The following is a 26,682-nucleotide window of genomic DNA, read 5'->3' as shown; positions in this document are numbered from 1 at the left end:
TTGTGGTACGGGAGGAATACTCCAGTGCGTGTGGTGCTACAAAATGTGGACGATTTTGAGAAGTTGGTTGTCTTTCTCTGTGCCGTTATTCTTTGGAAATGAACAGAATGTTGAAAGCTCATGGTATGGCAAATTAAAGATAAATGTAATGGATTTCATTGAAATTTACTAATTATTTTGGTGTTTTTAAATTGAGCTTTCATTTAACAGACTAGCTGGAGCCAGGCAAGTAAAAAACAACGTGAGAAGCTCCTAGAGTTAATACGCAGGTTAGCAGAAGATGACAAAGATGGAGTTATGGCACATAAGGTAAGAAATATAAATCTCGCTTTATTCTGGCTTGAACTGAAGTTATCACTTGGCATAATTTTCAAGTGTAATGTCTGTCTTTGTTGGATTTGAATATAACTAGGAATGTAAAAGTAGTTATATCTAAGAGAGCAAATTTAGTGAAAGTTAATATTTTATATGGGGAACACTTGGGTGAAATCTTCATGTTCCAACTAGCTGGGAATACATAGTAATTGGGGTGTTTACGTTTGCATGAAGGAATGGGTACTGTTGGTACTGTGTATTGATTTTTAGTGTAGGTAGAACTGTGGCAAGGTAATTAGCATGGTTTTGAAATATTGAAATGTAGCACATGTTAGCGCATGTTAGTCTTGTTTTGGAGATCAAATTTGTTATTTTTAGTGCATGTTGTTCATGAACAAACGACCCATCCTCCTGTTAAGATAGTTTTTGTAACCATGTGCACCATAGTGCAAAGATTGACATACTATGCACTTAGTAGAATTTGGTACTGTTCCCTTTTATAAGAATCCGGAAAAAATAAAGCTAAAAAACACTTAAATATTCCTAGGCCTAGTTTGGCTCACACATGCACTGTATTAGGCCTAGGAAGGTTAGGTTAGTTTAGTTTCTTTGCAACATAACTAGAAAATCCTTTCCTGTTTGTCCAAATTCAATAGTACCAATTTCTACCTTCTAATTGCGTTGTATGTCGGTGTATGTACTATGCTCCTCGTTGTTACTGTAAGTACTGTACTATCAAAACAGGAGGATGGGCTGTAACTAATGAACTGATTGGAACCAGACCTCATGTCAAAATCTGTTGCATTGTACTTTAGTTTAATTTCTCCAATTATCAATAACATTTATTGCTAGTATTTTACAAAAAATGATGAGTTAATATTTTAACGCAAATATACAAACAAAATTGTATATTTGTTGTATAATCATAAATATAATACTGGTATAAAGTATTATTTACTTGACAGTGAACGTCAACTTTCCGTAACCCGTGAGTGCTCTAGTGAGGTGTTCTTGTACTGAATTAAACGTGACAGAGCCAATTAAATATTTCCCTCGAAAGTTGCATTATTTCCTATTAATTACTAGAATTAACTTCAGAAGATTGTTATAGTTTATTTTTGTAATGATATTTTATTGTATAACTATTTTTAAATTTGAGAAACAGTATGCCATACAGTAGTTAATATTCCTGTATCTCTTATGTTTAGTTCACATATATATGTGCTGATTTGCACTAGAAATTTTAATGTGTTCATAGAATTGATGCTAATTGGTATTTTTCATAAAGTCAAAATGTTTTGTTAAAATTGGAATTCTGAAGAATTGAATTGAGTTGGGAGTGCAGCATGCAGTGTACCTTGTATATCCAGACCATTTCTTTTAGTACATTTGTTAATTTAGTTTAAATGGCGACATGGCTCGGACTGCTTGTCAAGTACAGTAATTGGCAGTTGTTTAATACAGTACTACACTATATTAATTTTTATAATGGGAGATGATGATGATGATATTTTGGTTCAATATATGGAAACCTACAGCATAATCTCATGTATGATAGAATGTCTTCATTATTTAATGTCACAGCTATGTTTATTTCCAAGAAAATCACCCGGATCACAGGTTACAATCCATGATATTTTAGTGTTTTCCCTGAACATTGGTATTTTTTTTTTTTACCCCCACCACCAGGTTTTAACACTACTGTGGTCATTAGCCCATTCAGATGACGTACCAACAGAGATAATGGACCAGGCCCTAAATGCTCACGTGAAGATTTTGGATTATTCCTGCTCGCAGGTATAGTACTGCGTCTTTGTTCCACATCTTCATTTTAATATAATTAAAATATGGAAAATAGGTAAGAAACATATATTTTGTATAATTGTGGATCAAATTTCATTCTGTAGTCTCTTATGAAGCTAAATTTTTGTTTTCTCTTGCTCTGAGAATGAGCCAAGTTATTAATTCATTAGCAAGTGCCATTTGTGGGGTAGGGAGGTAACATCTTGAGGAAGAAAATAGGTACTGTCTCCACTCGATCATCCGGACTATATGGGAAGGACCCCCAGCCGGATTATCACATTTTTCGGATAATGGTACTTTTTCACCTACGAGTCCAAAAGTGACCATTTCCAACTATTTTTATACTACAAACAACATAATTTGAATTGTCTTGCCACATACAATTATTAAATATTCAACTAGAAACCTCAACTTACCTTGTTGGTGTTCGTCTTCTTGATTGATGCCACACATCTTGAAGTTAAAAATTCTTAACAATTTACGTAACCTATACTAACACAACACTAAAATTAACACTTAAAATTACTGTACAGTTCATTAAGCTAAGTTAGTTTTGACTGCCAGCTGCTGAAGCCTCACTGGTTGAGGGCATTTGGGTTGCCTGTGAGGCCTCACTTGTTGAAGGTGCTTGCTTGCACCTCACTTGTTGAAGCGCTTGCATGCCCTCACTTGTTGAAGGCGCTTGGCTTGCCTGTGACGCCTCACTTGTTAAAGGCGCTTGCTTGCGCCTCACTTGTTGAAAGCGCTTGGCTTGCCTGTGGCGCCTCACTTGTTGAAAGCGCTTGGCTTGCCTATAATGCCTCACTTGTTGAAGGAGCTTGGCTTGCCTGTGGCGCCTCACTTGTTGAAGGCGCTTGGCTGCCTGTGACGCCTCACTGTTTGAACAACACGTAACTTGTCTTTAATGGCTAGGACAATCTTCTTCCTCTTAACACTTCCAGAACGATTGATGCTGCTACCAGACATATTCTTGGCCAAAAATGTTCAAAATTACTATGAAAATTAAGAAAGTTATTTAAAAAAATATTTCACTAATGGCGCAACACTGTGAGGCCGCACTGGTTGAGGCGTATAACTGTGACTTGTCTTTAATTGTTAGGACAACTTTCTTCCTCTTAACACCTCCAGAACGATTGATGCTGCTACCAGACATAGTCTTGGCCAAAAATGTTCAAAGTTACTATGAAAATAAAAAAGTTATTTAAAAAAATATTTCACTAATGGCGCAGCACTGTGTATAACACGAGGGACGGACGCACATGGGTTGACCAGTGTTGGACAGGTCCACTTGGGGCAGCCATAGCGTTACGTAGGCCGCCAGGAGGAAAAAAATTCACAATATTTTTGAAGGAAACTTCAGCCTGTGCACAATGCTTTTAGGAAACTTATTTATTTGTTATTACATAATTACTAGTAGTTATTTTATTTGTTTTTGGCTATGATTAATTGTTCTAAAATTAAAATTAATGGTAATTCCTGTACCCAGGTAGTCCCTCCTGACGCACCCCTCCCACCCTCCCAACACCACCCACCCACCCCACCCCCACCTACACCATGCGCCTCGAGTCTCGGGCAGACGGGATTAATACCGTATGGCCTGGCTTATGTTTTCATATACGGACAAAGGCACGATTATCTGGGGGACTGACCGGATAGTGTAATTTCTGCAGAAAACCTGCTTTAATCCGGTCCCTGTGGCTATTTTGGCCGGATATTGTGATAACTTTATCCGTTCACGATTTTGGCCGTATAAGGGCGTTTTTCGGATGTTCGAATCCCGGATAATCGCGGGGTTACAGTATATAGATAAAAAAGAAAATGCTATTGCTGTCTTTTGGTAGAGAGTAGTAGACACAGACCAGGTGTAGACAGAGGTTGGTGCTCTTGAGAATTATAGCTGCCTAACTAGGCTTGGCCAGCCAAATGCTGACGGGTTATGGCCATGTTGTAAGCATTTGATTGATCTTTGTTTTAAAATATGTAAAGCATAATTTCATATAATTTTACACCGGATATAAATGCTGGTATTGACCAAATGTAATCGAATCAGGCCTTTAATATGGCCAGCACTACAATGGCATGGCGAATATTTGTCGTCTCTCCGTTGGATGCAAATGATATTTAATGTATTTTTAAGGGCATAAACTGGGTAATATATGGTAATACTAGCAAAGATGGTATATAATTTTTTTTTCAAGTTTTGAGGAGAATTAAACATTACTGAGGCATCTAAAATGTGCTTTATTAATAATCAACATTGCAAGGGTCAAGTTGAATTGGTGCACCTTTTGTGCTTGTACAGTCATCTTGAGCAATATTTAGCACCCTTTAGAATATCAACACAGATGGTGCTACATAGTGTTCCCAGTTTGGTGCCTTCTTTTGATAATTGTCTAGTACAAATTTATGATCCAATTGTATTATATAATTTTTAAATACAGTGTGTGGTTTTTTTCTGTAAAGCTTGTTATGTTTTGATGTTTAAATGCATATACTATATCTTGGGAAAAATGTTAATTAACCTTAAAGTTGCTCCTTACAAGATTTGACATTCCAGGACCGAGACATTCAGAAGAAACACTGGCTTGACCGATGTGTTGAGGAACTCAAGCATGACAAATGGGTGCTTCCTGCTCTAAAGCAGATACGAGAAATATGTTGTTCCTATAGTGAAGCACCGCCCAATTTTTCGCAGCATCAGCGCCCTACTCCACATGTCAGCTACCGTCATGATATCATCTCCAAACTCCAAAATCAGCATTCTCTTGTGGTTCTTGTAGCTGATAATCTCACAACTTATATGAAGAATATTAGAATAGCTGCAAAAGGTGTGTTATAGCCATGGGATAAGTGGACTATTTTTTTAAATGAAACGACTTGTAATAGTTTTTAGTGTGTAATTTGTTTCTGCTTGTTTTGTTTTGTTTCAAGATGATTCCAAGGTAATTTTAGTTACCTGTACAAGCACTACTAAGAAAATTTATCAGATAGAAATGTTGTAGTAAGTGTGCAATTTAACTTGTTTTATTATAATATAAATGAGTTGCAGAAAGAACTTGTGAAAAATATTATTTTTCTCTAATCATGTCTAATGGAATAAATTGTTAGTGTAAGTGATATTTGGCAGAGGACTTTAGTAAAACTTGATGTAATTTAAGAATTGCTATATACTGTGTTTCAATCAACTTTGGCATTCTCTCCAACAATATCAGAACACTTGCTATACAACTAACACTAATTGACTTTCTGTATAAAAGCTCTTGGCAGTATTTAGTAATATTCCATTAACTGCATACACACTCATTATTCACGAGAGGCCCAACTATTTACAGTTGGCTTGAAAATACATAATTATGTGCACCTTAAAAGGTTTCTCGTTTGTTCACTCTTGGTGGTTGTTGTAAGAATAACATTTCAGGAATGCTCTTTGCTATGAAACCCACCTTGTTACTTTCCAACTGCTGTAAATGTTTGGTAATTTTCTGTGTGCAACCAGTCCCTATTTATTTTGCCCAAAAATATTGCTACAAGTCTTCCTACAATCACATTTATATTTGTTATTTTGGCTGTTTCACACTGGTCACAGTGGCACTTCCTTAAGTTTTAAGACATTCTCCACATCTATTCTCTTCTTTTCACAGTATTAAATTATTTTAGCATAAATGTAATCAGTGCCTACCTTTTCTTTGGCTATAACTTCTTGCATACCTGTACTTTTATTCTTCTAGGTATCTTGAGTGATAAATTGACAAGTTTAATAAATTTGTGGGTTGGATTTTCTTTGTCATACTTGCAAGTTGATTGTTGTACTTTCACCAGTAAAAACTGTTTGTTTGGTTTTTGTCCCTGAAATCTACCTTTAAATTTTAGAAGTACAATATTCTCTTCACTTACCATTTTCCTATGTTGTATGTAATAGTTTTAAGAAGTTGCTGAAGCCGTACAATGGGAACTAATCTGCATTTCTAAACTCTTCAGGCATGCACGCTCGTGCATTATTGACTTGACTACGATGGGTTAATAAGTATGTTTGTCTTCGTTCAGGGATGTAGGTGTGATCCTATTGTACTACATCAATGGTGTTGATGTAGTACAATGTGCTACATTGTACTACATTGTGCATGTAGTATTTGTGTTTAGTTGTCTTGTTGCATTTTCTAAATTCTTTCTAAAATAATTTGAAAGTGAATCTGGGTAGAATGGTTATGTTTAACACCTCTGCGTTTTACAGAAAATCCCGACCTGAATCCAGCGGATATTATTCCTGATCGGCGATATAACCATATATACCAAGTTCAGGAGCGACTTAGTTTTCTTAGGTTTTTACTAAAGGTTAGTAAATTTGATCCTGAATGTTCGTTGGGCTGGTTTCTATAGGGTTTTGAGTCCTTGAACAGTATATACAAACAAAATAAAATAGGAATTTACCTGTACATTAATTAAATACGCAATTGAATTTGAGTAAGTTCGATCACAAAGCATGCCTTTATACTTTTTAGTATTGTACTATATTTGGCACTTGCACCTTGCAGTTGCAAAAGTAGACAAGATATAGCTCTTGATTTCCACCTCATTTGTAGTTTCTAATAGTTATACATCTAGGACTTTGTGTTTTAAGAAGAGAACTAGTAACAAGGACCAAGTGGAGTGTGATAGGGGGGGGGGACAAGAGGAGCAAGGCTTATAGGATGTTAGGATGTATTAAAACCATAAATTTCTTCACTGGGCTGTTAGTGAAAAATTTGATTAATACAGTACTGGGGCATTTTTTTCTTTTATTATAGAATTAAAATCTTAGAGGTGACATGGCCCTTGGGTGTGCCTGAATGCAATTCATGTAGAATACGGTGCTTGGCTGTTGACATGGGTAACTTGATCTCCTTGCTACCAAAATAGAGAGTTTACATACAGTACGAGTAATTGGTATTCAAATAACATGTGAACAAGAAGAAGTAATCTGCAAGATGAAACTGGTAGCTACCAGATTTTTAGTTTAGCAGTTTATTATTTTCATTGGTGAGAATTTTACAGGGAATAAGTGTTTGTCTGAAGATTTTGCAAATCAGCATAATTACATGTCTCTAATCCTGACAGGATGGTCAGTTATGGCTGTGTGCACCCCAGGCCAAGCAGATTTGGAACTGTCTAGCGGAGAGTGCTGTATTTACTGTAGATAGAGAGTCGTGTTTCAAATGGTTTTCCAAGTTAATGGGTGATGAGCCAGACCTTGACCCTGAAATCAACAAGGATTTTTTTGAAAACAACATTTTGCTGCTTGACCCATCGTTGTTGACCGAGAATGGCATGAAGTAAGTAGACTAACCTAACCTTAATGCACCGTAGAGTTTATAGGAAATGCCCAAAATTTTTTTAATTGTGTAACGGTTATAAAAAATTATCGTAATTTAATTAGTAGAAAATTAACTGACTTAAAAACCATAAAAATTAAAATTTTGTTTCTAAATGGCTTGTTTTAAATTTTGAGGGAATTTGAAATTTAAAAAAAAAGTCCCTCTTTGAGGGAATTATATAGTACATTGATATTATGGAATTTGCTGTGACATTGAATCTTTAAAATTACTCATGGCTTGAATGGTTGGTTGTAATTTAGGTACATTTCATGTTTTTGTAGATTCACACGAGTGATTAGAAGCAAGGTGAAATATACAGTAGTATCCTAATACTGTAATGATTTAGTGCTTAGAAATGTTTCCACTCTATAGTATTTGGCCGAGTTTCCTGGTCATCAAACGGGGGTTTGGGCCCAGTAGGTATGACTGATGATGCCAGAAGAAAGACTTAGTAAGCAGGCGATGAGTCACAATAACGTGGCTAAAGTAAAATGACCAGACCACACACTAGAAGGTGAAGGGACGACAACGTTTCGGTCCGTCCTGGACCATTCTCAAGTAGATGTGAGTGAAACGTCGTCGTCCCGTCACCTTCTAGTGTGTGGTCTGGTCAAAGACTTGGTAATTTTATTTGATTAAAAATAATCTTTTTAAAATTAAATTGTTAATGATTTTCATGACGTAGACTTAGTGGTTGTCTTCGCGATGATATTTTCTCTTTGAACAGGTTCAACATTGCATAGATACTTTGACTCCATCTACTATTAGAAAATGGTTGCAAAATAATTTTTTATACTAAAATAGTTTCAATATTTTTATAGATTTAGATGGAAAGAGCAAGGTCTTATTTAAAATTTAATAAAGAATGCAAATCAAATAAATTTTTAAATCTACCAAAAGGTGTCTGGTAAAAGGTTAAATTGTCTTCTCCTCCTACAATGATACAGTGTATAATGAGCTTGTGTAATGTTGTATGTGCATTCACAGGTATGAGAAAATATTAATGAAATTTATATATTATTTTTTCCAGATGTTTTGATCGGTTCTTTAAAGCTGTTAACTCCAAAGAAGGAAAACTGGTTCTGAAAAGGAGAGTTTACCTTATGGACGATGATGACCTTATAGGTGTAGATTATGTCTGGCGAGTGAGTATTTGGTGTGCACCTCTATCACATGTTGTTTTTTCAAAGAACCTCGTGTGCGTGTGTGTATTTGAGAAGATAAATTTTGCCATTATACTAAAATTGTTAAGTGTTCTTAGGTTTCTTGTGGAATATTGATTTGTGACATTTCCATTTGAAGAGTAGTTGGGGTTGATCGGCCTTTTTACATTAACAGGTAGTATTGTGTGGGACGGAAGATATTGCATGCCGTGCCATTGAACTATTGCGAGAGACGTACACAAATCTTGGGCCAAGGCTTCAAGCCAATCAGGTCATCATACATGATGACTTCCTCTCAAGTTGTATGTCTCGGCTTAAGGTAAGATGATGATGCAAAGTTAAAGGATGTATAGAATTTATGTAATGCAGCTATTGTAATGGGAAAATGTTTCCGGAGCTGTGTAATCTAAAACGCAATAACATTGATGCATTTTGTAGTTTATTGTGTAGTAATTTGCGGATCAAGTAAAAGAAACGCGTCTTTTGACTGTGGTTTGTTGCACAATTTCAAACTAAATAGTGTCCTAGTACTCCTAAGTAGTATTCTTAATTCATTCCATTACATTTAAAGTAGCTTCAGCACTGCAATCTGTAAAATAGTACATGAAGATTTTGTCACTTATATTTTGTCAACATTTGTATTGATGTGTTTCTTGGTCCCATCTCCTTATCACGTGTATTTAAGATTAAAAACAAATTTTAAAAATGAGTAATTCATAAAGTTGCAAAATGTTGTTAATACCAGCTATTGTAGTGAGTTTCTTTTATATTGTACTAGTATATACTAATGTTTTGTTTTTTTAACAGGCAATGTATGACACTGTATCAGTGTTAGATCAAGATAAGGATTCTATTAATAGAGTTCGGCAAGAAACTACAAGAATGTGTCGGGTCATTAAAGTTTTATACGAATATGTTTCGGAGTGTGATGGTGACTTTGGTGATGACAGATCTATTCTACCTCTTGGAAGGTATTTAATTTAACACAGTTATACCAATACTTAAGTAATTATTGGACAAAAACTAATTACTGCTAATGATAAAAGAAAGAAAATTGTAGATGTTTTGCTAAAATTTGTATTTTTTTTTTATCTTGAAGAGCATCAAGAGGGAAGCATTTGTCACTTTTGGTGAGGTTTCCTGTACAAGGTCGGCAGCCGGATGAGATTGATGTATGGACTCACACAAATGACACGATGGGCTCTATAAGAAGACAAGTTAGTTGCTCTGCTTTATTTCTGATAGAATTTTAATTATAAGGGTATAGAGAAGTGCAATCAAAAGCATAACAATGTGAGATTGAAATCTGTGTGAAGATTATTTTTTAATTGCCAGATCTCTTAAATGGGTGCTCATTTGTAGATATGCCATTGTTAATGGTTCATTTATTTTATTGTTTTAGGTACTTCACCGGTTGAAATCTACTGCTCCGAATGTAAAAGTAGAGCTTTACTTGAACACAGATCCAATAGACCCTCTGGATGACAAAAAGATCATTGCTCACATGCCTCTCAGAGATAAAATGGTAAGTTGTACCTCTAGTGCATTTGTTATGTTAATTTTATGACATCAAACTTGAATCAAGAAAACTGTGTGTACGTTGCTGTAAACGAACGTTACATGGTAATTGGAGTTCTCCTTTGCAGATATTAACAGCCAAGCTTGTTCAGGTGGGAAGCAATATGCCATCGTCCCCAGACAGCTCTTCGGATTCTTCAACGGGCTCTCCTCAGCACCCATATGAAGGACCTAATGTAGAAGCTGAAAATTGTCTTCCTGGTGTTGTAAGTAATTTATATTGCTGTAAATGATGGCCTTGTCAAATTTATTCTGGAAAAGTGGACAATACTTAGTGTCGCTTCATTGATTGTTGCGTGGGGAAACCTGTTGTTTCCACCCCTTATTGGCATTTTGGTGGGGGTTTCTACCAGTATGTAGTCCATAGACTCCCTCTGCTTCCCTGCCTCTTGTGAAGGGGCAGGGTGCAGTTTCCTGCTCACTGTGACCTGCAATTGCCCTAGAATTGGGGATGCTTGATATTGTACCAAGTTGCAGGGAGGGTGGGAGGAGGGAAGAGTATCTATTTTGATGACTTTGCTGTAAATCTTGTGAAAATTACCATTTTGCAAAAAAAAGTTAATTGGTAAAAGTAATGAGGGTTAAATTTAGAAACCAGGAAGTAGGAATTAAGGATGTCATTTTAACCAGTTTTATTTTACAATCTTTCAGATAATGTCCGGTCAAGCCAAATACACGCAGTTTCTTCTTCAGTTAGCTGACCTTGGCTGCACCTTACAGTTAGCACAGTTAAGGGACAGTGCACGGGCACTGCTCAACATCATGCCAGCTGACCAGTATGCCGGTAATGCTTGAGCCTCTTGTTCATGTGCTGACTAATGTAATAAGTGCTGAATGTTTATCGAGTGAATGGCCTGTTAAGTGCAAATATTAACCTGTTTTACTGTTAAACTGGCATCTTGTGTTAAATATGGCAGAATGAATTATTACATTAGTTCTTTAAATTGAAAGATTTTCATCACTCTAGTTTTGTTTCCCCCTCTTAAAAAGTAGGTTTTGTTTGATACATATTTCATACAAGTGTTGTTAATTATTGTTCCTTAATGATTACTTGATGCTGATCATCACAATCATTTAACATTTGTTAGCAGTATGGCCTGTCATTTTGTCTTTGATTTTTTTTTTATTCCTAATATCAGTAACCTTAGACAAACCTAAAAAAAACTCTGTAGCTAATTTGTGGAAAGTCATAACGTTTTCAGATGTTGAATGTTTGATTTCAAGATAGGCTATATTGTTTATTATTTTATGTATATGCGTAAATAGGACTGAATTTAACATTTTTGTTGCAGCTAATAATCTCCGGAAAATCTGTATGGAGCACGCAAAGATTGGGGAGCAGAGCATGGCACCTTCATTGGAGAGCATTGTGTTTTCATCATCGCCATCACAGGTTCTCTACAATTTACAGGTATGCTTGCATTACTATATTTGTCATAAAAAGTTCTAGTGTATATGTGTGTGTGTGTGTATCTATATATAATTGTATTATTTTTCATTTCTAATCATGAAATTGATTTTGTTCTGGAACCACATCTGTGTTAATAATTCACGCTAGTTTCGGCACTTCTGTTTTGACCCTAAACACAAGTCTCGACTGCCACGTCAAACCCCCAACTTCACTGCAACTATGACATGCAACAACACTTCAACAACTTGTATGGGACAGAACACTTTAAAATCTTCCACATGGAGTAAAGTAAAACAATGAACCTACCAAAAAAAAACACAAAAAACTTGAAACGTCCTTTATTTCTTTTTAAACATACAAGGACTAAAACACATACAAAGTTCCCTTTAATAAATGGCCTTCTCACAGAAGCAAATGCAGTGTTTTGAGCATTGGCATATACATTCAAGCCTAAACAGTAATGTTTGGACTCCTAACAATAATATCTACAAAAGTGATAGTGAATAAGATGCAGTGAAGACTTGATAAGACCCTAAAAGTGTGGTAAAGGCATTTAGGATAATAATTATGTTCATATGCAATCACTTAGATGGGTTTTCTGCCCCATTGCACATCCCTAGCATTCTAGATTTCATTTTGCCTTGTATACTGTATCTGACTGGAAAGCAAAAGGCACTTTAACGTTCAAATACAGTAGGTGTTTTATTGAGTAAAGAGTTGAAAAGTGATTTTTTGAGGTCTGTTGAACCCAGCTGTGCCCCATTCAAGCTGAGGGCTACCTATAATGCTCCCTATTTACTTCCTGATGATACCTACCTACTGCATAAAACTGGGCTAATGATGGTGATCATGGAAAAAGGCTAAATTTTGTAATAGTTTTCACATTGTCATTTTGTTTCGTACAGGTACTCTACTCCCTTTTAATGCCCGCTCACAACCCCATGGCAGAGAAGGCACTAGAGTTCCAGTATAATTTCATGAAGAGTGGAGGTGTCAAACTCATTATTGACATGCTAGCCAAAAACAACTTCCTGTCAAATACTGACATGCCAACAAAACGGTAAGAATACTGTCAATACTATTGTGATTTTTTTCACAACAATGTAGCTTATTATTCATGACTTTAATGATGAACAAATTGAGGAAAAGTGTTTGCTATACACAGAGTAATCACTCTAACGTGACTGTATCAATGAGAAAATCTGTAGGAGCCGCGATGAGGGTTCGAACCAATGCGGTGGGTGTTTCATGTACACGCCTAGTCAACTAGACCTCGACTTGGTATTCCTATTCCAGCTTCAATAGAAGCCTCGGGAAATCTTTGTGTGTTCAGTAGAACTCGAAGATGCAATACCATGTCATGGCCAAGTTGACTAGGGTATGTGCACGGGAACACCCACCGCATTGCTACGAACCCTCATCACGGTTCCTACGAATTTTCAGTGTTTGCCATGTTCAGGTAAACAAAGTAATGTTAATGCACGAGGAAAGAGCAATACATGTGGGGGAGTAGGGCAAGTAGATAAATGTACAACCATTCTCTTGGTCTTCATTGAGAAAGTAAGACGACCAAACTTGAATGACAGGGCTGGGCTTCTAAGTGTGAAAGACTGGCAGCTGCAGTGTAATGTTAACAAACACAGGGTTCTGAGTCTAGGAAATGATAGTTTAGCTGTTGCTAATATCTGGTGTTCTTTCATGCAGTTTTTGTTGGTTGTCATATTGCTCTGGCCCATCTAGCATTTACTTTATAAATGATCAATAACGCAATCTTGTTCATTGCTGTTACAATTCCTAATATGTTGTCTGTGTGGGTGGAGCTTTAGATCCCTGCTGCATTGGCACAAATTATCAACTTGCCCCCAGGTATGTCAGAGATCCTAACCTGAGGTGAGTAGCACCTTGCCCTTAGGCCCAAAAATGCTTTTCCCATATTATATATTTCACTCGAAGCCTAATTATTCATTTGCGCCTTATCTTTACAGGTCAGCCTTCTTGGTGGTGTTGAAGTTGGCAAAATTGGCATTTGTGACAGTAGGTTACGCTATTGTAAGTGTTGTCACGTCTAGCAATACGACCACCACCACGAACAGTAATGGTGGAACTGAAGACATATCGCCGCCTTCAACTGGTAATTATTGTCAGTTTGATCCCCCATCATAATGAATGAATAATAATAATGTTTGCAGGCGATCGAGTCACAATAACGTGGCTAAAGTATGATGACCAGACCACACACTAGAATGTGAAGGGACGACGTTGTTTCGGTCCGTCCTGGACCATTCTCAAGTCGATTGTGATGTTAACAATAACGAAACGTCGTCGTCCCTTCACATTCTAGTGTGTGGTCTGGTCATCATATTGTTTGTTGTTCTACTATAATCTTGAAAGGTTCATACAGTCCTAGAAAACTCGTGAAAAGTCCTGGTCAAGGGCTAAATATTCATAAAACTATACACAGCTTTGTCATGCCAGGCAATTTTTGTCATAGCATTTGCAGTTTTATCTTAATTTGAACTAAACTTAATTTTCAGATTGGGGTATTCTTTTCTCTCATCTTTGGCGATATACTTTCCACTTTCTACATATAACTCCCATTTTTGGGTCCTTTTGCTGTAAATGTTCTCTTTATTACAGTAATATTTTAACATTTTCTTGGGCGATGTTGCTTCTTGGTGTAGCTAGTATATTTTTGATCAGCGAGAAGGGATCGGTGGTATATGATTGTCGGTTACCAGTATTTTACGGAATGATGATTCCTTTGTATCTGGTGTGCTGTATTGTTCTGGAATGATATTGCTGTCTGGTGATATTTGTAGAAAGTTACTAACCCATTTGTAAAGTATTCCCTTGTTTTTTATCCAGTGATGGATATCCAGTGATGGATATCCAGTGATGGCTCACATCCCGGTGAGCACACGCCCCAACGTTAAACTGATTTACCCACAATGTTTATACATAATAAGAAGCCATTGCAAACATTTTTGCATGACACCATTTGCGTCATCCCCCATACTTCGTTTTTTGGTTGTATGATGGAATATGCGGCATCAGGCAGCGAAAGTCTTGAAAAAATTGTGACGGATGCATATGGGTGGTGAGGTTATAATTTACTGAGTACACCACGTGTGACTGGCAACAAAAGGATTTGGGTCGCAGCCTTTCAAATTCGTTCAATAGAACTTTGTGTCTTTTAAGCTCATTGTATCTGGGGGTGACTCAGAATATCATTGCATTGCTTCAAAACATTTTTTCAGATATATCATGATCTTGGAATTTCTTTGTGCACATAAAGCATTGGCAACATGAAGGTACTGTATGCGCTTGCCTATTACTGCTTGCGTACCTGGGACTATGGGGAACCATACTGCATATATATATAAGATGGGGGGGGGGGGGAGGAAGACATTTAATGAGCTGGTGATTGACAACTGAAAAATATATTATCTAGTTTAGAAGTAGACAATTAAATTGGCTTTTATGGGGTAAAACAAGGCTCTGGTGATTGACAACTGAAAAATATATTATCTAGTTTAGAAGTAGACAATTAAATTGGCTTTTATGGGGTAAAACAAGGCTGGGCAGGTTGGAATTGTTGTATTGGATTCTTGTTTGACAGAAGCATGTCAAAAGTTTATTTGTTACAGAAAGCATGAGTAAACTTTATTCAGAGGAAAACTAAATATTGGTTTCATGTTTAGTAAGTTAATTGATATTTTAAGTGCAAGTTCTCCATTTCTTTCTTAAAGTATATGAATATTTAAGTTTTTTTTTTTTTTGCATTCTTAGATTTTGCATTAAAGGGATTTACTTTATATTGTCTCTGGACAGACATGCAACTAGGGAAAGAACAGGATGTCTGTAGTTCCTGCATTGTCCTTCAACCATCTATATCGAGTTGGTACACGTTTTTGAGGTTTTATTTCACCTTCACTCTTGTTCATTCTGTCATTGTACTATAAACTTAGCCAAGTTTCTTATGCAACAAGGTAGGTTAAACTGTTCCTTTCAACAACTCTTCTAAAAACTCAAAATATCTTATCTTTTACCTTTTATGGTTTTCTTCAGTGTCCAACATCTTGGAATTTGTGGAACATTTGTTTCCACTAATTGTGAAGGGAGATTCATTCCCAGCGAGATTCCTGAACTTCAGTCTGTGGTTATTGGCTGCAAGTTTAGGCTTACTCCATTCCTGCTTAGACTTATAGAAATGAGAAAAGGAAGAGCATATTCATCCACATTCTGTCAGCTTATGGCAGATAGGTTGCTGGTGTTGGTGAGCAGATGCACAGTTTAGTGAATATCTTAACATTTATGAGAAAATATTAGTCGTATGATCGGATCGAACCACTCATTGGCACTCCTCGGGCACACGCTCTTGGGAGTCCAGGGACACGAGTTTGATCCCATCGTGTAGCATCAATATTTTCTTAGATATATCACCTAATTGTGATTTCATTGTGCATCTAACATTTGTATATAGTTGAAACATTCCTGGGTGACAAGACCCCCAAGAATTGCTTACTGATTATTATCCCATTTGGTTCCAGCATGACATGGGCGTGTGTTGTCGTGTTGCGTTGTTTGGTACACATGCATATATATACAGACCAGTGATGTCATGCTTCTTTATCATTTGGAACTGTAAGTTTTGTATTTCAGTGTTTATATAACTGTGTGAGCATGCTACACATGCCCCTGGCAAAGTGCAGAACCAGTTCCTTTTATACTGGGAAAAATTAAAGCTTACTGGTACCATGGTACTTGGATCTAATTCTTCCTGAATCATCAGGAACATGCATTAATCTGATCCTGTGTAGATCATGAGGATAAATTTGAATGGGATTGGCAGTCTGACCCAGCAAATCATGGAGAGACATGTTAATATAACTTAACATGAGGACGATATCTGGGATTTAAGCCACAAAATCATGCCATCTCATGAGTGGAGAGTACTTTTTTCTAGTAAGTTTTTTATATAGGGTTTTAGGCTCTGGGCCAGGTACTGAAACCTAGAAAACTGATGGAAAATCAGTAAATTTGTTTTTGTCGGGCTTGGTGCCTCGTGCATCCAGGGAATGGTAATGGCTACCCAATTGTCAAAAGTGTGTGATAGCTCATATTTAATTGAAAACTTGAATAAGATATTAAAATAATTGGAAAGGGACTAATGTGACATCCTATACATTGCCTCATTTCTAACTTTTATTTGAAAGTGTCTTGGCATTAGGGTTGTAATAAGTTTTCCACGTACCTTTGTGCGTGTTGAGTTTTCAGTGCTGTCACATCGTCTTGAAACTTAAAGGTGGTTGATTTCTACCTCCTCGGGTCAAAGATCATTCCTACTTGTTTACCACTCACTACATGTATTTCCTTATATTTCTTGGGCTCATTTCTTTCCTACTTCTAACTGTAAAATAATCCTTTTTGTTCCTCATCTGGTAACTTTACTCTAATTCCATTGTGATCACATAGCTTCTTGTCATTGTCTCTTCTGTCATATTTCGTTTGTTCACTTACCTCATCATCATAGCTCATGTTTTGTATTTGAAGTTCCCCTCTTGTGACAAATGTGTAGATTTTCTCCAATTTCTTGTGCCTTACCTGGTGTGGGGTTCAGGCTGGAGTAGCATACTCTGACAGGTCTAACACAATATACAATGGTCTGAATGATTCCTTAATGAGGTTCTTAAGTCATTCATATATTTGCTTATCTTGCATATGTTGCTGTTGCTGAGCTGTTAATACATAATTCTGGTGTTACACTTGCCGTATGTTTGCATGCGTGTGATTCTGTACGTTCGTCATAAGCTGCATTTTGTGAAGACGTTTATGGCATTTGTATTTTTCTTTTCCCCAGGTACGAGTAACTTGTCAGCCTCGACTCATACTCAAGCTCTAGTGCTACAAGAAGCTCTCCACCATATTCCCAACCCTGCCTCAGATTGTATGGTGCGCAATGTGGCATCCCGTCTGGCTCAGTCACTTCACGACCAGGTCACTATCACGTCATGCCTCTGGGCACACTTTGTAAGATCACAGGCAATTGTGTATGCGTGGAGGATTTGTTGACTAATTAGTTTGATTGTGAAATTACCAATTTGAAATCAGTGTTGTCTTGGATGTTTTAAAATTTGTAAATGTTTTGTTGCATTCTCCTAATTTTTATCTGTAGATTGTGTAATTTTAAAGGCATATATATTTTAATTAAAAACATTTTCATACATCTCCCAAAATGCAGACGAGGAGTCACAATAATGTGGCTGAAATATGTTGACCAAATCGTGCACTGGAAAGTGAAGGGACGACGACGTTTTGGTCCGTCTTAGACCCTTCTCAAGTCGATTGTGTGACAATTGACTTAAGAATGGTCCAGGACAGACCAAAATGTTGTCGTCCCTTCACTTTCTAGTGTGTGGTTTGGTCAACATCTCTAAAAATCTTCGTGGGAAATCCCTTAAATTTAATAGTCTGTTAAACGTGATACAAATGTGTAGGATTTTATTAACAAAGGTCCATTCTTACCGAAATGTTTGTATTTTGGGTACGCTGTATTGTAATTACTCTTAGCACTGACCCTTGATTATAAAGACATGCTCTTGACTGAGAGAACAGAATGTACAGTGCTTATAAGTAGAGGAACAAGAGTTAATTTTTTATAAATCCTCGCAGTTCCAAAGCCACACTATGAAAATTGGTATAAAAATGCTTATCTGCATAACTAGATATGTATTATTATTCAGTGGGACATTTTGCGTGCTGCACATAGGTACACAGAGGAAAGAGTATTGGAATATGTGGAAGGTGGATATTTGTCTTGTATAGAAAAGAGAAGCGAGAGTAGAAGGAAATTTTTAAAATGTTTCATGAAAGAACAGCAGACTAATAAAATGATTTTGATAGAACAGGGAAATAGTTTAAGACCATGAAGTGTTGTGTAGTTTGAAAAGGCAAAAAAAAAAAAAAAATACTAAAGTAGGTTAAGAGAGAAAGCGAGTTATTGATTCTATGAGAAGGAAAATGAAGAATGGAGGAAAAGATCTATTGGAAACTAAAAATATATTTAAGGCAAAGAAACAAGGTGTTATGGGGAATTAAGTGAAAGTGATGGAAGATAGGGGAGGGAAGAGAGGAGAGATTAGATAGCAACTATACTTTGAAAATAGAGGAGGAGGAGAGGGAAAGAATGAGCAAGACAGGCAGAGGGCTTTTCTTAGTGCATGCTTATGTGTGTAATTCTAACAATTGTAAATACTAATTTGTCAACCCGTTCTCGCAAATTTAATAAGTCAATATTGACTTATTAAATATGTGCATAGGTGACATACTTAACATAATAGATACCCATAAAAAGATTCATAGAAAACACCGACCTTACCTAACCTTGTTAGTATCTTAAGATAAGCATCTTATTGCTTCGTAATTACAATTATTACCTAACCTATAATAGGTATAGGTTAAGTAATAATTGTACTTACGAAGCAATAAGATGCTTATCTTAAGATACTAACAAGGTTAGGTAAGGTCGGTGTTTTCTATGAATCTTTTTAAGGGTATCTATTATGTTTAGTATATCACCTATGCACGTAGTTAATAAGTCAATATTGACTTTACGAATTTGTGAGAACGGGTTGTAATTTGTAGGCAGATGGTGTTGGACATGTGTGTGTGCACGTGTTGTTCAGTAAACAGTTTGTGTGGCAAAGATGACCCGTGGATTGTTCGGTCCCTCCTTTTCTGGAGTTGTTGACATAACTTTTAATCCTACGTTAGTACTGTAACTTCGGATGTTTAAATCCCAAACAAACCATTCACCAAGCTAAAGATTTCTACTTAACAGCATGCACCATGATGACAGATTAATAGTTCTTCACAAAATAGTGGAATATCAATTTGTGAGTTAGATTATATAAATAAGGTGATTTTTGTCCAAATTTGTTGTGCTGGGGTGAAGAAAGACATCAAGGTACTAGTCAGTTTAGACACCCATAGGTACTGATGTGGTGTTAGAAAATCCTTTGTATCGGCGGTCTTCTGAAGCAGTTTGTTGAATCGCCATTACACTCGTTACTCAATATGCTCAAATATGTTGATACATTGCTCTCGTGATGAGCAAGATTGTCAGTTCAATGAAGTTAGCTCTACATCCCAGCCTTTTGTTCATATTTATTTCATATTGGTGTGCATCATCTGTTAAGTTTCTGTTCAAACATTCATGTTGATGGTTGCTTTAAATCAAATGTGAGAAAGAACTCGTTACTTATGGAAATGCAAAAAAAAAAAGTGTACTTTTAAAACATCAGGTGAAGTGATTCTATAATGCAGAAAGCTAGGAAATAAATTTAAAACTTTTACTAATTTCTCACTTTTCATTGAGTGGGGGAAGGCATCAATCGAGAGAAAAAAAGAATTGGTATTTAAGTGAATGAAATTTGATAATAAATTGTGTCGTCCAATTTATCCTAACGTTTACTCTTATAACCAGCAGGGGTACTTGTTTGTTATCCCTAACCTGGGTAAGCAGTTAGGGATAACTTTAGCTCTTGGGCTTGTACGTAAAGTGTTGGAACAAGGGTTTCATATTGGAAAATAGGCAAATTTGATTTGAATACCTTACCTCTCTCCTGCCTATATATATATATATATATATATAATGCTAAATAATGCTCAATGCTTACAGCTTTGAGCTTATTAGGGAAAGGTTGGCCTGCATATTTTTAATTTATGATAGGTAGGCTTTGTTTATTTCTTTAAAAATTTTATGTACTTAGGCTCCTAAGCTTATTTTTTTAATTATGATTTCTTATATAACCTAAAACATGGATCATTTTGCATTTTATACGAAAAATTAAGAGTTAAGTATGTGCAGACAAGCATAACTACCAACAGCAGTGCTGTTGGTAGTTATTGGTCATTCTTTTGGATTATATCCTTCACGAAGACCATTTAGAAATGTAATAATTTTAAGCATTGATTTCTTAGTGAAGTTGTTTGTGTCATTGCAGGTTACAGGTGTAGTTCCGGATATGAGTGTTGTTAGATCTATTCTCAAAATAACGTGGGCGTCGGCGGCAGGACAAGTCCATCTTATAACATCGTCTCTCGATGAAATTGAGAAAGCATCCGAACGGCCACCAACTAAACCGCCCGATCCCGAGGACTTGCAAGGTGAATTTTCCTGTAGACCTTATTGTTGAGGCATTGTGATGCTAAAAACTAATGTTTTGTATATTGACTAAGACAATTTTAAATGAATGATTTGACTTGACAATTTTGATATTAAGCGTCAATTACTTATTTGTGACTTTATTATTTCTTTGTAGATAATAAGTAAAGTGTCAGATATTAAATGGTGGAATTTGTTGCTACTGTTCTCTTGTCTGCTCTCTGGTAATGTGTTTGGTATTAAAAACAGTGTCAGGAGGAGGTAGTTGAATGCTGAATGTGTGTGAACTTGCCTAGTTGTGCTTGTGGGGGTTGAGCTTTGGCTCTTTGATCTAAAGATCCAAAGAAATCCTATGTGTGTGCGCATGTGTATGTGTGTAACTGCAGGAAGCAAGTTTGTTAGATCTTTTTCTATGAAGAGAGCAGAATGAATTTACTTTTTTTGTTGCATGATGCATAAACAAAGCAAATTTTCTTCCTTAGTTTTTTAATCTTCATGTATTTTTGTTTATTAACCTTTAAGTAAGCAGCTTGAATAGCTATTTGTAATTGTCTCCTGTGCTTGAGTTGCCACATTAAATATTTTTAATTGGTTTTATGAACTATTTTTTTGTCGTGCATACCATGATATAGGACACTACACTACACTGTAGTGTAGTGTCCTATCCTGGGAACCTCCCGGATGCAGGTTCGAATCCTCGTCACTGCCCTTGTGGATTTGTTCACCATGATATAGGACTTTTAATGAGCTGAGCCACTTGAGGGTTAAAACTAATTACATTTTTTATTTTTACTAATTTTAGTCATTCTTTATGTAATTATTGTGAATACGACTGACTTTACAGTGTGTCGCGAAGGTTTGGAAACATTGTCTGTGGTGTTGGCCCTTTACCCTCCTGCCTTGGAGACTCTGACCAAGGACTCTCAGTTCCACAAGCTGGTGATGGGGTTGGTGCTAGTGGGCGGGGAGCGGAGTATTCGACAGTGTGCGGTGGAACAGTTGTTGCTGATGGCCACCAAGTGTTCCAATTCCCCTCACACCCTTGTGGTCTTCATTGTCATGCTCTTCAATGTTCTTAATGGCCTTAATGGCGAGTATTCCAAGGAGTATTTCCAGGTATGTGACTTTCCAGTTGATATTGCCGCCATATTTGTACCTCAGAAATGTTGTTTATGTAAATTTGTGTTTCGTATATATTCATGTTTAGGTCACATATACAGATTTTATAGATATGCATATATGAATATATATGTGTGTATTGATATGAGTACACTATATGAATAAGTACATTTATGTACCAAAGAATATACATAATATATTTGTTTTAAAAGTACTGTTAACAAATTTTCTAGTTGCTGTGTGGATTGTTGAACTGGGCGTGTGTGTCAAGCGTGGCTGTGACGGGCGTTGATCGCCTGTTGACGACAGAAGTGGAATGGTTGAAGAATGTGCGAGCCAGTGTAGCTCAGATGGCCCAAGGTGGCCCAGAGCCCCCTGTAGATGACACACTACTGGAGGGCCATTTGTGTGTCACACGGGAGCTGGTAGCCTTCCTTCCACCTGAGAAGAAATACGAAATTGGTGGAGACCCTTCTAAATCAATATTTCTAATTAAGGTATGTAATGGCGATTCAAGTTGTTTGGGTGGTTGAAGCCCCAGATGTGTGTGTGCTGTATTTGTGGTTCATTGTGTAGTTTGATGACAATTTGGTTATTGATACTAGGTTTAATGCAAGATAATTAAAGGTTTGATATACAGTAGTTTCTCCGACTGGTTTACAAAAGGGGCATTGACTGACTTCCTGACTGCCAAACGGCGACCTAAAAATTTTAGTTGGGGACACTTATTGTCTCATATCTCGGTAGATATTAATAGAAAGTATTTTGGAAATATGAAGTTTGTCCTTTCAATCAACATTACGCACACACTCTTAAGTAAGCTGTTGCCGTAGAAACACACAAAGAACATTGTAAGAGGAACATGCGTTGCTTTCCAAGTTCAAACTTGCTTTTAATTATATGTAATGGTGAAATATTAAAGAAACTGTTCATGACTAGATCAAAATTGGAATATGCAGCAGTTGTATGGTGCCCAAATCTCAAGAAGCACATAAACTGAAAAAAGTGCAACAGCAGGCTACAAAATGACTACTGGAACTGAAAAACAAGAGTTACGAGGAGGGACTAGAAGTGTTAAGCATACGAAAACTAGGAGATAGAAGAAAAAGAGGAGATATGATCACCCCTTACAAAATACTTACAGGAATCAACCAAATTGACAGAGGAATTCCTGAAACCATCCACTTCACGAACAAGAGGACACAGATTGAAGCCAAAAAAAATATTTGAAAGTTTTCTTTTGCAAATAGTGGTAGATGGATGGAACAAGGTGAGAAGGTGGTGGAGGCCAAAACAGTCAGTAATTTCAAAGCGTTATACGACAGAGTACTGGGAAGATGGGACATCACAAGCGTAGCTCTCATCCTGTAATTATACTTGGGTAATTGCTCCAACTCTTTGATGTTGGAGTATGTCACCTTGTAAAAGTTTGATGGACTGTGCTTGTGGACTAAAAGTGTGATGCCGGGAACCTACACTACACTGCACGTCATTGAACCCAGATTCTACAGTTATAATGCATGGTGCTGTTGCTTGTGAGGGTTGAGAATACAAAAAGAAACTATAGCTAAAATGCCATAAATTTTGTCCTCTTATGTGATTGACCTTTTTGACATTTTGGAACTAATGGAATCTGATGGATTCCACTAGAAAGGCTATGTTAATTTTCTATAATATAAGAATTAAATGCTATTTTTTTCTCTTTGCAGGAACTTGTAGAAGACTTTATATTCCCATTTTCTAAGGTGTACCTTCAATTGGAGCATGCGGCCGAGATGCCTGCTGAGCAGGTAAGAAAGTAAATTTAAGTTAGCTTACGTAAATTACTTCTCTGCTTAAAGAAATGTTGAACATGTATAAATGTATTGTGTACAATATAAATTTCATTACAGTAATTTGTTTTTAATCTTTTAGTACCTGCAGTTGAAGTATTGGGATCTATATTTAATACATAGTACTGTATTTGATATTTATATTTGTTAAAGTACCCTTAATTGAATAGAAATTTTATAGACATCAGGTTTAATCGATAAGATTTGATAAAAGGAAGAAACTGCTGATAGGAGTAGGGAATGCATATTTTGTGGTGTACTGTATGAAAGTTCAAAAGGAGCACTGTTTACCTGGTCTCCTGTGGTGCTTCTGCTCTGTTGAAGATGGTTGCTGGAGTGTGGTGTAAGTGCTTACCCATGATGCTATATGGTAGATGAATATAATGATGAATGTAATGAATGGTACAGTGCTGCTTATCCAAACCCTGAAAGTCGGAGACGGTAACGATAATGGATGGTTATTCAATTTTCTTTTTTTTCTTGTTTAGGAAATTTGATAATTTATTTATAACATTGTTGTAACTTATTCTACTGTGCTTAGCTAATTTAGTTTCAAGCAGAGTTTACTATGTTGTTGCAGGCCATACCAGTGTGCTCAACTCAACCAACTGTGATAGCAGCATATGAACTCCTAGTCACTCTATGTACAGGCTGTGTTCCCAACCTCAAACTTTTAGCAGAAATGCTCACAAATATGTATTATTCAGGTAATGTTATAACATAATTACTGTTCATGGTTTTCACATTTTTAATTTTATTTTTGCCATTGTTGATACACTCCTTTATGTAGTAATCTCGTGTTGCCATCCTATATTTGCCCGAGTACATCATCTTAAAAAAAAAGAGTTCCTCAGTGTTCTGTAATTATAACATTGGAATTTTGCTTACTACTAATGCAAGACAAGCAGTTAACATGTTGAAAACACAATGCAACATAATTTTCATGTATTTTTCTGGTGGTGATGGTATTCCTCAAGGTTTAAATGTAATTAAGTTACTGAACCAAAGTGCAAAGTTTTCATCTTTTTGGGGTGGGGGGGCTTACCTACCTAGTGTAGCTTACGGGGATCAACGGCCCCACGGCCCGGTCTTCGATCTAGCTTTGAACCATTTATAGTACTGAATTGCTGTAATTAGCTTGTTTCATTAAAATGTCATTGTATGTATTATAAATTCTAATAAAAAACCAATGTTAATACTAAAATATACATGTTAATTGACCATTGTTACTTACAGATTGTGATGAAAGCATTGGGGAATGGGAATACCTTCCTCCAGTCGGCCCTCGGCCTGTGAAAGGGTTTGTAGGGCTGAAAAATGCTGGGGCCACTTGTTACATGAATTCTGTCCTACAGCAGCTCTATATGATAAGACAAATAAGGTATCGTATGTGTTCCATTTGATTTTAAAGAAAGTCATCATACACTCTGGAATACTAACAGAAAATAGAAGTTTCTAATCTGATATATAATTTATTTAGGCAAAACATAGTAAAAATAAAAACAATAAAAACTGAAAATAGGTCATTGCTACTCGTGTATTATTGACAGGTGACAGTTATAAATAATCCAGTCCCCACATGTGAAAATAGTGGACAGTGAGGATAATTTGATAAGCCCTGGATTCTTATCAAGTTGCAACTTTCTTTTATTATGTGGGGATTGGTTATTTATTTTCAGTCACTTTAGTGTGACTTACTCTCTGCATAATAATTAGTTTTGATAAATATTTTTCACGTCAGGCATGGTGTATTACTAGTAGAAGGTGCAGCAACAGATCCCGAGGAAGACTTCAGCGGAGAAGAGAGAATGGAGCAAGAGGTAGGCATATCTTTAATGTTACTTTATAGTTTAATCGTGCATTTGTCATTACTCGGCACAACAATAAAATATCAAGTTACGTGAAGGGTATCAAGGGTATCATTTAAGAGTGCCATGAGGTCTTTTGCCATCAAGTAAAATGGCAATGTAGCTTGAACAAAAAATGAGTTGACACTTCATGTATTGGGCAACGTATATTCAATCGTTCCACTGCAAAGTTATTTCATTTTAATACTTATTTAATAAGAGTTTCTTAGGTACTATTTTTTGTCTGTTCTAGAGTGATGGCGCTCAATCGTCATGCTCTCAGTGTTGTAAATTTGTTAGGTATACCTGCAACAGTAACTATGTGGTCATTCTCTAGACCTCTCTCTTATTTCATATAGATTCAACAAGGTAATAGTTTTCACTCATCACTGGGCATGTACTTTTCACAGCTAGTTCAATGGTCCTTTTCCCACGGAATGTGTTTCATCTTTATATTGATAAGGGTGTGCTTAAAATGCAATTGACAGCAAATGATGATTCTCTCACCGTACTTATTGGACTCTTCAATTATAGCTGTTTTGGGCATTTATGTGCAACTTGCTTTGATAAGACATTTGAATGTATAATTTAAGTTGGAGAAGGATTTCTACCTCGGACATTGGAGGGGAGGAGTTCTAAGAAAGAATTTCTGTATCAAGAGGTTATATTAGGTGATGAAACCCTCATCCCTGCACTCTCCAGGGCACCTCACACTATGTTCTCATGTTTTTGTGACTTCATTGTATACAATATTAAAGAACAGATGAAATTCACTCCATAAATAATACATTTGATATTCCTTAGACTAATCTTGATGGAAATGAGGATGATGCAATGAGCAGCAGTTCAAATGAGGAAAGCAGAAAAGAATACCACATAGGAATTCTCAAGCAGGTGCAGGCCATCTTTGCACATTTAGCTTGCTCTAAACTTCAGTACTATGTTCCCAGAGGTCTCTGGAAACATTTCAAGTAAGTAAACATTTATGTGTTATGAGCATAACTACCTTCATAATTATCTACCACCACTACCTTTGTCACCATTATTATAATATAATTCCATTGTCACCATCTATGACATCTTCCCAGCCTTGTATC

The 26,682-nt window shown here is 36.4% G+C and overlaps 1 protein-coding gene across 1 annotated transcript in view; it reads left to right on the top strand.

Annotated features, from left to right (window-relative positions):
- LOC123775067 (ubiquitin carboxyl-terminal hydrolase-like faf) overlaps positions 1 to 26,682 on the top strand; it is a 73,838-nt gene that overhangs the window by 13,969 nt on the left and 33,187 nt on the right. The window contains 24 exon segments of the mRNA XM_045769881.2: positions 211 to 309; positions 2,005 to 2,112; positions 4,676 to 4,946; positions 6,350 to 6,450; positions 7,213 to 7,427; positions 8,500 to 8,614; positions 8,808 to 8,951; positions 9,440 to 9,603; positions 9,732 to 9,849; positions 10,035 to 10,157; positions 10,279 to 10,416; positions 10,862 to 10,994; positions 11,503 to 11,621; positions 12,527 to 12,681; positions 13,607 to 13,752; positions 17,482 to 17,618; positions 20,627 to 20,789; positions 21,632 to 21,903; positions 22,140 to 22,403; positions 23,616 to 23,696; positions 24,319 to 24,445; positions 24,975 to 25,119; positions 25,480 to 25,558; positions 26,390 to 26,556. Coding sequence (XP_045625837.1) covers positions 211 to 309; positions 2,005 to 2,112; positions 4,676 to 4,946; positions 6,350 to 6,450; positions 7,213 to 7,427; positions 8,500 to 8,614; positions 8,808 to 8,951; positions 9,440 to 9,603; positions 9,732 to 9,849; positions 10,035 to 10,157; positions 10,279 to 10,416; positions 10,862 to 10,994; positions 11,503 to 11,621; positions 12,527 to 12,681; positions 13,607 to 13,752; positions 17,482 to 17,618; positions 20,627 to 20,789; positions 21,632 to 21,903; positions 22,140 to 22,403; positions 23,616 to 23,696; positions 24,319 to 24,445; positions 24,975 to 25,119; positions 25,480 to 25,558; positions 26,390 to 26,556 — 3,584 coding nt within the window.

The sequence above is a fragment of the Procambarus clarkii genome, chromosome 92, assembly GCF_040958095.1.
Source record: "Procambarus clarkii isolate CNS0578487 chromosome 92, FALCON_Pclarkii_2.0, whole genome shotgun sequence".
In the NCBI taxonomy this organism is placed as follows: domain Eukaryota; kingdom Metazoa; phylum Arthropoda; class Malacostraca; order Decapoda; family Cambaridae; genus Procambarus; species Procambarus clarkii.
This window is presented reverse-complemented; position numbering and strand designations above follow the sequence as displayed.